We start from the raw sequence: 16645 nt of genomic DNA, 5'->3' as shown, positions 1-16645 counted from the left end.
TCTTCAGAGTATGACTCAACAATTGATGTCTTTGATACTATGCTTTCAAAAGAATTTAGAAAGAACAGGGATACCAGGAAAAAAAACCTTGGCTTCATGACTGAGCTATGCCAATTTGGGCAGATTGTTCAATTTTATAAAGCTTTCTTTTCCCTGGGAAACAGCACACGTACTACCTACTTGACAAAGTTCTTGGTAGATATATAGCAATAGAGGTTTTCTTTCCCGGGATTCCAAAGTCAAACATGAGGAGGACCTAACACTTGAAAGATTTTTAGAGTCTTATGATGTTAAAGCTGAAAGGTACTACAGACGTTATCTCAATTTAAGGTCTCCTTTAAACTGAGGTTAAATGATGTCCAAAGTCACAGAGGTGGCAAAGCAGGTACTCTCTGTCCACTCTTCTTCTAAAGAAGGCCTTCCCATTTCAGAATTGTTGGTTTTCTATAATGTTATTAATCTTGGCTTCACCAAGCTGTGTCTGTGTAATCCTGGGCAAATTATTTCATCTCTATTTTTCTGTTTATCTGTGAAATACAGATAGTAAAAGATTTACCTCACAAGACTGCTGACTAATAAATGTATACATATTAAGCACTTATACTAGTACGTGATACAGGGTGTATGGCTTGATATATGCTGTATGGCTTGATATATGCTGTTGTTGTTATTATTATTATTATTATTATTATTATTATGTATTTTTAAAAAATGTTTATTTACTTATTCTGTGCTGTTAGCACAGAGCCCAATGCGGGGCTCGATTTCATTGTGAGACCCTGACCTGAGCCGAACTAAAGAGTCAGATGCTTAACTGACTGAGCCACCCAGGCGCCCTGCTATTATTATTTTGGATATTTGGGGTTATGTTACTAATTATATACAACGTACATAGGCTAAAGCAAAATGAAACTTTTTAACTCAAACAAACGGAAAATAAATCGCTTTCTTCCATTGTTGGCTAATTACCTCTCTTTCCTGTTAAGGCAAACTGAATGGTATTTCCTCCGACTCCACAAAATGCATCTACTACAATGTCACACTTGAAGGACTGGCTGACCCGGCCAGCAATGTGTTCAGCAATCTTCTCAGGGGTCACGGAAAACCAGCCCTCTGCAGAGGAAGAGCATCCGGATGAAGATGGTTCAATTTCAAGAAGCCAACCCGAGCACAAACATCACAGCAAACATTACTATATATGCTATACCCGAACAAGACCTAGTTTCTCTTTTCAAGAACTTATAAATTGCTTCGTTTTTTTTACAGAAAGTTCAGTAGAGCTTGTTATAAAAAGCAGTACTATTCCCATTCCCGATTTGCACAGAAGCAACCATCTCAATTCTTGCCTGTTGCTTTTATAATATACTTCTAATAACTGAATGCAACTTTAGTTTTTCTGTTTGAAGTATTAATGACTATTAAGGAAAATGGAAAGTTGGCTCTATTCAACTGGCCAACTCCCCAGACCCCACTGAGTTTCCGGATTACTTTATTTCTAACAGGGAACTATTGAGCCAGATTTGTACTTGACACTTTGGAAAAATGTGTACATTTCAAAAGGGTCAGGAAAAGCAAGAAGCTGACAGCAAAAGGATGCAAAGCTGTAGGAATAGACCCCTCTTCATTTTCAGAAACGGGATCCTATGCCCACTCCCGAAGAAAGAGGATACTGACTTCCTTTCCCAACAGAAAAAATTAACATTTTTTTTCAGAAATTTATTTCTCTGGAACAAAATCATGCACCAACTTTCCTGTTCTCTTTCCTTACCAAAACTTTAAATGGCTCCTCATTGTTGGAAGAATACACACATAAATTCCTTTTATAGAATTAGAAAGCTTTTTTATCCAGCCTCATTTCTCCAAACAAACTCCTATGTACTCTCTTCGATACACAACAAACACAACATTTTGTAAATTATTAGAAGAGGTTCACAGAACCCAAAATTCTACCCAGGTCAAGTCTCCTGATTTTGACAGTCAATAAGGACCAATGTTTAGGGAGCCCCGATATGAAAATAAGCATCAATTTGCAGAAATGAATGAAGGAAGGTGTTCCAGACATAGCAGGAACACTCACAGAAGAACTCCGCTTCCAGAGTTAATTCATTAAATTACACCTTCTGCACTAGGTATTTCTTCATCAGATGTTCTGCTTAATAGTCTATTGACATTTTGCTATCCATCCTAAAATGCCACAAATCCAGATTAAACCTGAATGTGAAGTTTTAAAAATACATATATACTCAAAGTAAGAGACACCGTAGAAAATAATTGGCCACTTTTCTTTGGAAAATGTCAGAGTCAAGAAAGACAAAAAGGCTGAGGGACTATTCCAGATGAAAGGAAAAGAAAACAACATGAAAACTAAATGCAATACGTGGTCCTCAACTGGAAGAAAAAACGCCATAAAGGACACGATTAGGGTAACAGATGAAACTGCAGTCTGGACTGCAGAATAGAATATTGCAGCAAGGTTCAATTTGTAATTTTATCACCATTACATAAAGTATCTTTGTTCTTAGAAAACACACACGCAAGTATTAAGGGGTAGGAGCGATTGGATCAGAAACACACACACACAGAATGATAAAGCAAATGTGGCAAAGTGTTACCAAGCAGTCAGATATGGGTAAAGGGCATTATGAAATTTTTACTATTCCTGCCACGTTTCTGTAACTTTGAAATTATTTCAAAATAGTGTCAAAACCCCCCCCACATATATTTTACCTTTGTCCAATTTAATCCCATCATCAAAACGGGAGAAGAGCCTGTATCTCTGGGCCCAGTACTTTGCCAGCTCAGGAACAGCAGCTATCTCGGGAGGCAGGCCAATTACCTTTTTGTTCCTGTTTTTCTTTGTCTTCTTCTTCTTTTTACTTTTAGCTAAAATAAAAGAATATAAAAAATACAGATGCTCACTATGAAAAAAAGGAAATCGTAGATGAATTTATCTAAAAGTATACCCACATTCAATATTTACCATTTAGGAATGCACTCCAGAACATGTGTGCAACGGCACCCCTGGAGAAGCAGGAGGGCCTGATGCACATAGCACTGACTTTACATGACAGCTTCTGTTTTGCTGTTTATAACTTGCCTGGGCTTGGTAAAGAAACCCAGGCTCACTAAGATCCAATTTTTAATTCCTCAAAAGGAATGAATGAATAGTATTTTATCTACTTACTTCTCAAGATTGTTAGGGGATGTGTACAGATACTACACAGGTATAAAAGTTATTACTTCTGTTAGATAAGGTACTACTTTAGTCGGTCAATTATAGAAATCCAAACATTGTTCTTCCCTTCTTTAAAATAAAACCTCCCAAGGACTGACTGAGTCCTAACTTGGTCAATCCTCTGAACACAGACATGAGCTGAAGATCCTATGACCTAAAGGAAATTAAAATAGGTCATGGCTTTAATGTTAACAGAAAAGGATCTCATTCATTCAAAGATGGACTTTTTCTTTTTCTTCTTTTTTTTAAATGTTTTATTTATTTTTGGGAGAGCAAGAGACAGAGTGTGAGCAGGGGAGGAGAGGGAGACGCAGAATCTTAAGCAGGCTCCAGGCTCTGAGCTGTCAGCACAGAACACGATTGTGAGATCATGACCTGAGCCAAAGTGAGATGCTTAACCGACTGGGCCACCCAGGCACCCTGCGACGGACTTTTTTCTTAAACAATTTTTATTAATTTGGTTATCTTGTCTCAGTTCTGAGATCAGAAATAGCAACTTAGAGCATTATCACAGCTAGACATAATGAGAAGAATTGATGATGACAAATAAAACTACTGCTTCAATGATTCTCAAGGATAGAACTATGTCTTAATACGTCATCCGGTCATTGCAAATAGCACAAGGTGTCATCAACACTAACATTTTGAATGAACAATTCCTTATCGTGCAAGATCATCCTATACACGACAGAAGGTTAACCCCAAGTACTAAACGCCCCTACCCCCAGGTCATTCTAACAGCCAACACCTTCCAAATGCCCCTGAGGTGGGTGGTATGGGCCCACGTGAGAACTACCAGCACTGTGACATGAGGTAATTAGGGAAGTAGGGAAGTAGGGAAGCGGTAGGGGGGAAATGGGACTGAGGAATCAGACAACCTGGTACTGAGTCCTAGCTATGCCACCTACTAGCTGTGTGATCTCAGGCAAATTTCTTAGTTTCTCTGAGCTTTACTTTCTGTATTTATAGAATAGGGATAATTCCATCTACCTATTTTATAGATTAAATGAAAATAAGGCACATGAAATCTGCAAGTACCATATGAACATCAGTTGTACATGACAATAAAAAAAATTTAAACTACCTTTAGTATGCTTTTTAGAAAGGCAAAGGAGTATGTGATACAAAGAATACAGCTCTCTACACACACACACACACACACACACACACACACACACACACAAATCAAGATTCAAATGAGGTATTTTCCTCAATATTAAAAAAAATTTATTTTAATCCTTATTTAGTTTTGAGAGAGAGAGAGAGAGAGAGAAAGAGCGTGAGCAGGGGAGGGGCAGAGAGAGAGGGAGACACAGAATCTGAAGCAGGCTCCCGGCTCTGAGCTGTCAGCATGGAGCCTGATGCTGGGCTCGAACTCAGGAACTGCGAGATCACGAACTGAGCCAAAGTTGGACGCTTAACCGACTGAGCCAGCCAGGCGCCCCAAAATAAAAAGAATTATTAAAAGGAACACCAGAGCAATACCAAATTTCAAGAGGGATAAAAGGGACTGCCAGTCACTTTTAGCCCAGGGAGCAGAGGGTAGTGGCAGAGACCAATCTTAGTGGAACAGAGACACTCAGTTTTCCCACATGTGTGCCCTTTTCTCTCATCACGCTTGCTCAGCCAAGAGTGTGGTCTTCTGGTGCCAAACCATAGCCACTAGCACACTTACACTTGCTGTGCATCCTCTCTACTTGAAAATGAATGGCGGTGAGAGGCGCCTGGGTGGCTTAGTTAGTTGTCTGACTCTTGATTTCGGCTCAGGTCATGATCCTAGGGTTGTGGGATCGAGCCCCACATTCTCTCTCTGCCCCTCCCCGGGTGTGCACACGTGCTCTACCCCCACCTCAAAATAAAATAAAATAAAATGAAATGAAATAAAATAAAATAAAGTAAAATAGCGGTGCATCCTTAGGTATAGACGGTTAACAAGTGACAGCTAGGGAAGCACATTATCCAAATTCATCAGCAAGTTGAAGCACAGTCTTACCTTCAGTGTCGACCTGTAGAGAGTCTGGTGTAATCTGAGTAACACAATCTTCCTGATGTGTAATAGCTGTTACTGTGCTGTCTCCTTCGTTTTTTTCTGTTTCCAGTTCACCAGCTGAAGACACGGCGTGACACTTTCCAGGTTCTTGATTGCTCGTCTCAAGTGGGTCATCGCCTTTTTTAACAGACATTTCTTGCTCCTCTGAATCACTGCTTGTGCACGTGTCTTGCACGTTGTCATGAGAAACTGACTCCTGTGATGCTTCCTCATCCATTGGTTCATTAACCCATTTTAGAAATTTTTCTACCTGAAATTGTCAGTCATCACAAGCACGAATTAATTCCAAATTGCACAGAATAGTCCTACCTGCTTTGACCATTTGGACTTCACTGAGAAGCTGAGTCATAATTATTAGCTCCAATAAGTACACTGTATCATACAAGCTAATTACACAAAAAGTAATTCTGAGCTAACTGCACAATTTTCTTATCTGGACATACCATGAACTTATTAAAGATTTCTTTAAAAGGAAGAAGATATCAGCTTAAACACAAGGTGGTGACTTTCCTGTAATCAATTAGCACTAAGAGGATAAAGCTGAACTGTTCCAGTAGCTTTCCATAGAGGCTTCTGACAATATAACCATACTATGTGATATTGCCATTACACACGTACCTACTTATTACTGTCATTAATGTTATCTTTTCCAATCATACAGGCCTTTCTTCAATGGCTGAGGCTATCGTCTATGTTAAATTGTACTCAGCATCAAAGATAAACTCTAAAAAGATTTAGTGCCCATCTGGAGAAAAAGAGCAATGCAAACTGCCCTTTAACGGAGCGAAGCCTGTAAAAGGATTCCTAAAAACTAGGTTTCTTAGAAATGTTAATAAGGTCAGGTAACTTCCTTGCAAACTTCTGTAACAAGAATATTCTGTTAAAAATTTTTTTTTTTTTCAATGTTTATTTATTTTTGGGACAGAGAGAGACAGAGCATGAACGGGGGAGGGGCAGAGAGAGAGGGAGACACAGAATTGGAAACAGGCTCCAGGCTCTGAGCCATCAGCCCAGAGCCTGACGCGGGGCTCGAACTCCCAGACCGCGAGATCGTGACCTGGCTGAAGTCGGACGCTCAACCAACTGCGCCACCCAGGCGCCCCACAAGAATGTTCTTTTAAACAAAAAATTTTTAAAGCTTATTTATTTATTTTGAGAGGGGGAGGGGCAGAGAGAGAGAAGGGGGAAGAGACAATCCCAAGCAGGTTCTGCACTGTCCGTGCAAAGCCCAATGTAGGGCTCAAACCCACAAACCGTGAGATTATGTCCTGAGCCGAAACGAAGAGTCAGATGCTTAACCAACTGAGCCACCCAGATGCCCCTACAAGAATATTCTTCGTAACAGAGTTCATGACCCTCCTAAGAGTTAGGAAATTGGAAGATGAGCATAGACAAACCCAGAATCTTCAAGGCGACTGTGCCTATGTATCAGACAGATAACTAAGGACACAACAGCCATATTTCTTTTTTTCCTTGTCAATACATAGCAGGTATGTTTCTGCTTTGTCTACAGATGGATGTATAGGGGCAATCACATTCAACAAATAAAAAGTTCTATAGGACTGACTGACCCGAAGTGGTAAATGTGTTCCAGACATAACCAGGGCCACTAAAATATTAAAATACCACTAGCAACCAACCAATCTAAAATGAAAAGGAAAACATGAAGACAGCTATAAATCTGTTGCATGTTTTGGAAGAATGCTGAAGTTTAGGAAGGATAATGTACCTTAAGGGTAACACAAAGTCATTACAGGATCTGAGATTTTGTTCTGTTGTCCAAAGGAGTTGCTGGAGAAGTGACTAATACAATGATACAAAGGTTTCACTCATGAGAAGGTGTCCTCCCTGCCCACCACCCCAGAACAGAAAAGTATCACTCATCAAACCAAGCAAAAACTATTCTAATTACTTTTGTTTTTCAGGTGCTGGCACAGCAGGTATAGCAGAGTCCAAGAGAGGGGACACGAATATTCTAGTGAACACTCCAGTTAACAGTGTAAATCACTAAATTCGCATGAGACCATTAGGATGAACTGGTTAGTGCAATGTTTAATTTTTTTTTTTTAACATTTTTTATTTTTGATAGAGGGAGAGACAGCACAAGAGGAGGAGGAGCAGAGAGAGAGAGGGAGACACAGAATCCGAAGCAGGCTCCAGGCTCCGAGCTGTCAGCCCAGAGCCCAATGTGGGGCTCGAACTCACAAACCGCAAGATCATGACCTGAGCAGAAGTCGGACGCTTAACCAACTGAGCCACCCAGGCGCCCCATAGTGCAATGTTTAATTGATCGCCTCTGGATGATCTCGTAACTAAGACTTACAATAAAAGCTGTACTAGAAATTGACTTCCAGGATCCTACTTAGCCTGAAGCAGATGAGAAAGTCTCACTGTTACTACATATACAAGGCAATTTTATCTATCTTCCCAGATACTTTATAGCTTTCAAAACATACCATTACTACCAACTTACTCTTTTTCAAATTTAGTTCACATGCTATATGCTTTTAGGAAGCAAGGGGAAGAGAATTATTTTAGGCACCTTTATATCTGCTAGAAGCAGGATTTCCATTTGAATACCATTTGAGTCAAGCTCACAAAATGAGATTCTATCTGTAAATATAGAACAAAATTTATACAGACCTTAGTCAAAGCTTTGCTTTTCTTGACAAATGTTTTATCTGACTCTTCAGTAAAGAAGATGTGTTTGTTTTTCATATTTATTTGTCTTCTCATGTCCAGGAACTTTGACTTATACTTCACATTCTTCTGCAAGTATCTGACCCGCCGATGACTGAAATTTGAAATTCCACCGTATCTGTGACCAAACCAAAGGAAGATGACTCAAACCTTAAGTTCTGTGAATTTGTTTTCTTATATGAAAAGAGAATAAAACGGACAATTTTCACTATTTTTCGATTAGCAGCCACCATTTTAATTTCTTTTCTAAATTATAAAAATTATGAAATTAAGTTCAAATGCATAGGAGTTGTATGGTAATTTTAAGTAAATCTGAAACATCAGTTGGGAGTATCAACATACCTTATATATAGCAGAAAGCAGGTATTACATAGTAAAATGTAATAAAGAAATCGCAGAAACATGTAACCCCGTTGCACACCAGGGAAATATAATCTTTTCTCATGGTGAGATGATACCAAAGCTCTTTCATACATACATACCTGGACTTCAATTATTTTAAAAGTGGTCACTGACTTCTTAACCTAAATTAATCTGAGCTTACCCAAGAAGCAAACCCATATTAACAAAATAACTAGAAAATATCTGCTGATCTAACCATCTGAATTTTTCTAGTCTTAAAAGATCAAGATCTGCTACAAAGACTTCTATGACTATATCAAGCCTTATTTAAGTACTTCTCCCCCAGACTATAAGAAACTTAAAGTGTAATATACAATTTAGCGATTACAAACTCCTGAACAGTTTAGTGTTAAATATCAGGTGTTATCTTCTAGCCATATTATAAACTTTATAAAAAAAGTCCATTTTATCCTTTTCTTCTTCTTCTTCTTTTTAAAGAGTGGGAGCACACAAGCAGAAGAGGGGCAGAGCAAGAGAGAGAATCTTAAGCAAGCTCCATGCCCAGCGTGAAGCCCAACGCGATCTCATGACCATGAGATCGTGACCCGATCTCAAGAGTCGGGAAATCAACAGTTGGACACTTAACCAATTGAGCCACTCAGGTCCCCCTTATCCTTTTCTTCTAAGTAGAACTGGGAATCCTAAACAGAAGAAAAGTCAAATCCCAGGTCACAGAATAAATCTCCAGGGATGTATCCTAGCAAGAGCCACTCAAGTAATTTCTCAATAAAATTACATGTGGGTAGAAATAAATTCTGTCAGGAATTTAAACATGGCACTATCAAGAAGACATTTTATATTACTCATCTTTGTGATCTTTAGCCTTAAATAATTATACCAACGGCAACTGCCTTCAAGTACCGTAAGGGAGAGATAATTGATAATTAAAAAAATATTTATAGTATTATGAGCATGTAATCCTTAACCGATTTGGATTCAATTTATAAGTCAACTTTGAGATCTGTGTCCTTTCCTTGCTGACTTCACAATATGTAGGTATCAGCTAAAACTGCACAACTAACAAAGTAAGTCTCAACCCTTAGAAACATCAAAGACCTTAATCTTGGTTTAAATCACTGGTGCATGTTGACATAAATGGTAGGTCTTTAATGTGCCTTAAATACTCAGTTTGGTCTTCATGGTATATGCAATAAGCCCTTCGCTTTTCTTATATTTAATGCCTGGGCATTTAATACCAGAGAAAACTTACACCTTCTGTATATAAATGTTCATAGCAGTTTATTTGTAATAGCCAAATACCATACATAGTCCAAATGTCCTTTAATAGATGAATGGTTAAAGAAACTATGGTACATCCATACAACGGAATACTACTCAGCAGTATGAAGGAATGAACTATTGGTACACACAATAACTTGGGAAGAACCTCAAAGGAACACGCCTAAATCTTAGGAAGAACCCAAAAGTCCATACAGGGTAATCAATTAAACACACAAGGATTAGATAATTGTGTGAGCACTGATAAGTCAGGGTTGCTTAGAAGTCTCAAAACCTTGCCCTGTATCCTCTCCCTAGGAAATGATATGATCCCAACCAAGTCACTGCTTTATCTATGAAACTGTAATAACGATATTGGATTGTATGAAGTGCAACTGAGTAAACGATGTATGTGAATATAGCAAATGTGTGGTGATCTCTCCACAAGAGAGGTTAGTGTTTTAACTATACTATCTCAAATGCTATCAAATCTATAACTATCATTAGCTATCAGAGAACTTTAAGACAGCTGAAGTGTTACAATTTTGGGAAAACAACAGTATTTATACATAATTACTTCTGTCCTGAGCCATGCTTGAATCCCAGAAGGGAACCATTGTCATCAAAGTCTGAATCTGGGTTTTCATCGACGTCCAGCTCGTGGCTAAACAAACAAAAGGTAAAACAGTGATAAACCATTATATCTAGAGGCCACCAGTTAATGAAAATATCAAAAGGTACACAGAATTAATCTACACACACTTTCTAATCACAACAGTCAACCACAGCTCCAGCTCACAAATCCACGAAGGCAGGAAAGAGTACTTTAATCAGATTTTCCAAATAAGATAAAGTACCCAGCAGTATTTGGAACACAGCAAAAAGCACTCAGATCCTAAACTTTGTCAAGTAACTCTCTCTACTCTTGAACATGGCACGAATACAGATCTCTCCATCTGCCTTTGGAAAAACACCTGTAAAAACTACAGCCTTCAACTAAGCTCCTAGAATGTTACCTTTAGAAGTTTTCCTCAAAAACAAAGAAGGAAACATTTGAGAAGTATCAATCCAACCAAAAACTTTAAAAAATATATGAAGAATAAGGTTGTGATTCAAGTGTGTTATCAAGTAACCCATGATCACTGATCTAATGGGGATACCTCCCAGTGACCCCTATGACGTACATGACAGTACTAAGAGAAAATGGGGAGAAGTAATTCTTACAAATTAAATTAAGCTCACTGAACATTTATGGTGGACCTACTACGTCCCAGAAATGTAAGAACACACAGAGTCTCTGCTTCCGGGCACTTAGGGAGGAATTAACAAGCACTGCGAACCATGCAGAAGGAACACAATGGAGGCATGCTTTTATGAAAGTACTAGGTTACTGGGCCCCCAAAGTTTGCATATTATTTTTTCTAGAAGCTGTATGTTAACATAAAAGTCATATGTGGAACACTTCACATCCTGTCACAGAAATAAAATGTTTTTAGCTAACATCTAAGTTCTGTAACATCCGTCCTTTCCTTGTATCTTACAGAATTAGCATTTGACTGTATCCAACCTGTGTTACTTGTCACTTTAATTTTACATATCAATAGTATACTGGAAGAGCACTGCCTCCAGAAGAGTTGGTCTGGGCATCAGCCTTGGAACTGCCATTGTTTTGCTATGTAACTCTGGGCAAAAGCACTTACTCATTTTGTCTTAATATTCCCATGTACAGATTAAGAGCATTAGATACTTGAGGTCTTTGAGCATAAAATTCTGTGATAACATATACTTAGATTTTTGAAGAAAAAATCAGAACGTCCTTGAGAGAAACCATATCTACGGATACATTATTAAAAGCTGTCACCTACTGACACTCCCATCGGATATATTACATGCTAGTTCTAGTCTTCCTAACGATCTCATTAAAAAAAGCATTGGTTCCATTTTATAGACAAGAAACTGTGGGATTTGACTGCTGGGATTTGACCGTGTTCCAAGGCTAGTACGTCTCATCTTTTCTCCTTTTCTCCAGGACTAACAGTAAGTACTGTAGTATAACAAATGCTTTATAGCCACCCCCTCATGGACACAAGTGCTTCTGCTACCCCACTGTGGAGAGGGAGGTAATGTGTTACTTGCCTCCTCTTGAGTTTGCTTGGCTTATGTTCAGGTGGATCTTCTTCACTCTCGTCTCCATCAATACTGTTGGAGTGTGGTCTTTCTCGGATTGCGTTTGCTTCGGAAGAGTCCTGTGAATCTAAAGAGGCAGAGATATTGCAGTGGAGTTCTCTCCTTGGTTTGACAATTCCTCTGCCTTTTGCAAAGGCGATCAAATACTTTACTGCCTTTCTTGCAATGAACTGTATGCGCATGTCAGGCACAGCGCCAGATCGAATCGACCTATTTTGTGTATCCACATGCAGAGTCTGAGCGTAAAATTGTAGCTATGTCTATCTATTAAAGTTTCCATGATCTAACTACTTAGAAAGCAAACGAAAACTTTTTCCTCATAGCTGTCCAAATCTACATAAATTAATCCAGTTACTTTTATGAAAGCTTTCTAATCACACACACTAACAGCTATCACATTTGACCGAATTTTAACTTACATGACTCTGAATACAGTGTTTTCAGAAAAATGATTTCTCCTTATTAAGAAGCAAATACATTGGTCTCTAATATAGCCCTTAAATTGACAATGCAAGTAACAGAAAGGTAAGCACCATCATTTAAAAAGAATGCTTTTAAACTTGTGGCAGCTCTGACTGAGGCACCTGTCTTTGTTCTGTATTTCTTCAGACTGGCACAAAGTGAGTAGGGGGAACTAGAAATGGAGAGTTGTCTGTAGTGTAGGCAATGGGATACTTTGATTGTGTAGGCACAGACTATTTCAGGAGAATACGCAACCACAAACAATAGAAAACATATACGCTTACATAGAAAACATGCAACATATACCTTGTGTTGTGATCTCAAGGGAGGATCCAAAACAAATTAAAACCTCAAATTCTCAGATTGATCCTGATGGCACTCACCCCGGGACTAATTAAAGAAATGGCTGGGGCGCCTGGGTGGCGCAGTCGGTTAAGCGTCCGACTTCAGCCAGGTCACAATCTCGCGGTCCGTGAGTTCGAGCCCCGCGTCAGGCTCTGGGCTGATGGCTCAGAGCCTGGAGCCTGTTTCAGATTCTGTGTCTCCCTCTCTCTCTGCCCTTCCCCCGTTCATGCTCTGTCTCTCTCTGTCCCAAAAATAAATAAAAAACGTTGAAAAAAAAAAAATTAAAAAAAAAAATAAAAAAATAAAAAAAAGAAGAAATGGCCAATTACACACATAATTAAGGGAAAAGGTAACAAAAATGGCCAATCTATGCATGTAAACTAGGAAATAGACCACAGAAGGCAGAGACTATGAGGTTTACTATGTTTGACAAAGGGAACAAACAGGAAGACAAGGGAGGATGGTCAAAGAAGTAACATGAAGTAGTAAGACAGGGGCCAATACATTGGTCAATATACAGATTTCTAGTTTTATGGTCAAAATCAGCACAGAAAGTAATCGAGAGAGCAGAGAGCAAAGACTAACATAAAGTAATCACATTAAAAAAAGGATGAAAATAACACCAAAATAGAAAAGAATGATAATACTGAGGTAAGCTCCATTGGGAGAGCACAGAGAAAAAAGAAATCAAAAAGTAGGCAGGGTCCTTTAAGGAACTCTCTCTAAAGGGAACTCTCAGCTAGATGACAATCCGCAATCCAAGGAACAAAGCAAACCCAATTGTTAAATAAAAGGCCAAAACCTTTTGCTTCATATAAGAATGAGGCCGAGAAGAAAGTCCTCTATTATAAACCAGACTTGTCTAGCACCAAACATCAAGGATGCCAAACTTATAAAAATTTCCTCCTCTCTGATATTCCTGGTTTCCTTAGGATTCCTTAGAATCCTTTTCCCTAGCAAGAGCATTCTTTTTTTTTTAAAAAATTTTTTTTTTTTCAACGTTTATTTATTTTGGGACCTAGCAAGAGCATTCTTAATAACCACCTCTGACTTCTTAACATACCTCTCACTGGCTTTCTTTCATCCTTTCTTTAGTTCTTTAGACATCAATTTGCATGACAGATTTTGTTTTGTTATGTTTTCAATCACTTAGGCTGGAGTCAACGAAGTTCCTTATCCTGGATATTTAACGAGGATCCTGAGGTCAACTCTTCTAGATAGAAATTAATATCATGCCCTGTTGAGATTCCCTACAGAGCAAGACTTCATTGGTTCCAAAATAAATTTCCAGATATAACTTAAAGTAAGATTTGCCTGATATCCATTGTGTACTCTGAACCATTCTCTAATATGCCTCCTATAAATACATTTGCTTCACAGAAACTTGGAAGTTCCATGTCTATTCTAAATTTCTCAAGGGAGCTCCAAGGTGTTTTTTGTTTGTTTCGTTTCTATGTTTTATTTATTTTTGAGAGCAAGAGAGACAGAGCACAAGTGGGGGAGGGAGAGGGAGACAGAGAGGGAGACACAGTATCCGAGACAGGCTCCAGGCTCTGAGCTGTCAGCACAGAGCCCTATGCGGGGCTCAAACTCACAGACTGTAAGATCATGACCTGAGCTGAAGTCGGACGCTTAACCGACTGAGGCCACCCAGGCGCCCCAAGGGAGTTTCAAGTTTTAATTGGCCACCAAGGTACAAGTGGAAAAAATGATACTTTTGAGAACACTTTGCAAATATTTTTCTGATTTATATGAAAGGGAAATAAACAACTTGTGATATATGGAGTAAATCATTTTATACTATAAAATGCAGTTGGCATTGTGTAACTCTTGCATAAAGGATTAGTGTTATTTTGCTCAGTAGGTTCATTTTCCTGTTCAGTAGGATACATCTTGGCCAGTCTTACCCTGAGCTGGTTGGTTTGCGCTTCTGTTCCCAGACACGTTGCTGTCCTTGGTTCCTCCGTGACATGGTTCACTTTGGCCAGAAGCAGGGCATTCTCTGCTGCTGCCGACTTCACTTAGCAACTGACATCCATCATAACTTACTGAAGAATCTAACCGGCTCTTTTCCACTTCCTCTGAATTCAGACTTAAGTTACTAACTCCATCAAGTATTTCATTATGCTCTTTATCACTTGAACTAGAGCTTTCACTATCAATGGTTATAGATGAAGATGGAAAAGACGTTAAGTCCGCTTTTATGCAATTTTCATCTTTCTCGTCGTCAACCTCTATTTTAGGCCCACCAGTATCTGTATCACAGGTTTCTGGGGCATCAAAAGTCCAACCCTGCGCTTCCCAATACTGAAACTGTTCCAAATAATACCAATAGAGTTGACTATAATGTTGTTCCCATTCCTCCTTTGTATCAGGAATGTTCCAAGGTTCAGAACACAGTGTCTGACCTGGATGTTTCTCTTGCCAGCTTTGCCATAAGAGTCCTCCGCCATATTCATTCCAATACTTTTCCCACTTCTCTGTAATTTCTAGCTTTGGGCATAATGTATTTTCAACAGGAAGATTTTCAGTTTCAATGTCCTTTTTGGTTTGAAGTTCACATGTTTTGGTGTTCTCATACCGTTCAACTGAAGACGGATCATCGGAAGCCAAAATGTCATCTTCCTCATATTCTTGTCTCCAAGACTCTCTCATAATTTCATGCAAGTACTTCTTTTGCTGTTTTTTCTTTTTCTTTTTGACTTTAACTTTATTTCTAGTATTCATAGACACCTACATAAGATAAATAACTTGAATATCAAACGCACCTCATAAAGTATAAGAGAAAATAGAATCCAAGTCTCTTTTACCATTAAATTAAATAATAGATCCTCAAACCCTCATCCTGGGCTTTAGTTACACACACAGATTAATTTTACTCTCTATGTTTACAGGAGGAGGAAAAAATCAAACACAGACATATATCAAAACTTGCAGTTTTGGTTAATTTATAAATATGTACGTTTAAAAAGAAGTGGGGTGCTCTAATGTATGAATGTGTTGGATTTGGGATAAAATAATTCCATGTGGTATTTCATGAAGAAAATGAAGAAACAAATAAAAGTAACTTATACTTTTGTAAAAATTCTTTTTTAAAAAAAATATTTATTTACTTATTTAAAACACAAGTGGGAGAGGGGCAGAGAAAGAGACACAGAGGATCCCAAGCAGGCTCCACACCACTAGCACAGAGTCTGATGTAGGGCTTGAACTCACAAACTACAATATCATGACCTGAGCTGAAATCAAGAGTCAGACGCTTAACCGACTGAGGCACCCGGGCGCCCCTACTTACCTCAAAAGTCTTATGTGCAGATACACCACCAAACTGGAGTGGTAGTCCCATACTTCTCATGAGTTCAGCCTCAGAATCAAGTTCACTTTCATCTAGGCCTAAGCCTTTGCTGTCACGTGACTCTGCCGTGCCACCTTCCTCCTCTTCTGTTGCTTGGTCTCCTACAGACAGCATTTGTTAGCTTCATTTCAGAGAGAATGTAGATGTAAGTCTTATCATCCTCATTTTAAAGAGGAACCTGAGATCCAGAATCATGCAAGTGTTACGATTTTTAAGGAGTTTAAAAGACTAGTAAAAAGTGGCCAACTGAGAATCAAGGACAACTTCTAGTCTGGCTGTGCCTGCTACCAGCTGCCCATCCAAGTTACACGTAATGAGTGCCTCCTCTGTGCTGGGCACAGAGCCCTTTGCACCGTGCAGAGTACTGAGGATACGAGGGGGGACATGGTAGAGTAATCACAGGGAAAACACATTTTCGCCATAGGCAGTATTACTCAACTAGATCAGTGAAGTTAAAATGATGATTTGTGGAGTTACTTTAGGAGCTAGTAATAAGAGAGGGGAAAGGCATGTCTTTAGTCGCCTCGAGGGTACTTTATTATTATTATTTTTTATTTATTTATTTTTTTGAGGGTACTTTAATCACAACTGGGATTTATATTCTGTGACTCTGGGAGAGATGATTGAATGAAAGGGTTCTGCTATTGAAAGTGAAATCTACTGAGCTGGAAGATTCTTTCAAACTCCTGAT

At 38.8% G+C, this 16645-nt stretch overlaps 1 protein-coding gene across 1 annotated transcript in view; it reads right to left on the bottom strand.

The window, feature by feature from the left end:
- Positions 1–16645, bottom strand: part of TGS1 (trimethylguanosine synthase 1) — a 42488-nt gene that overhangs the window by 16735 nt on the left and 9108 nt on the right. The window contains exons 3-10 of the mRNA XM_043601085.1: positions 15895–16055; positions 14507–15332; positions 11742–11859; positions 10183–10269; positions 7929–8103; positions 5229–5535; positions 2728–2883; positions 970–1113 (exon numbers count right to left, since the gene is read on the bottom strand). Coding sequence (XP_043457020.1) covers positions 970–1113; positions 2728–2883; positions 5229–5535; positions 7929–8103; positions 10183–10269; positions 11742–11859; positions 14507–15332; positions 15895–16055 — 1974 coding nt within the window. The remainder of the gene's footprint in view (positions 1–969; positions 1114–2727; positions 2884–5228; positions 5536–7928; positions 8104–10182; positions 10270–11741; positions 11860–14506; positions 15333–15894; positions 16056–16645) is intronic.

The sequence above is a fragment of the Prionailurus bengalensis genome, chromosome F2, assembly GCF_016509475.1.
Source record: "Prionailurus bengalensis isolate Pbe53 chromosome F2, Fcat_Pben_1.1_paternal_pri, whole genome shotgun sequence".
Taxonomy (NCBI): Eukaryota; Metazoa; Chordata; class Mammalia; order Carnivora; family Felidae; genus Prionailurus; species Prionailurus bengalensis.
Note: the sequence above shows the minus strand (reverse complement) of the source record. Positions and strands in the feature narration are given on the sequence as shown.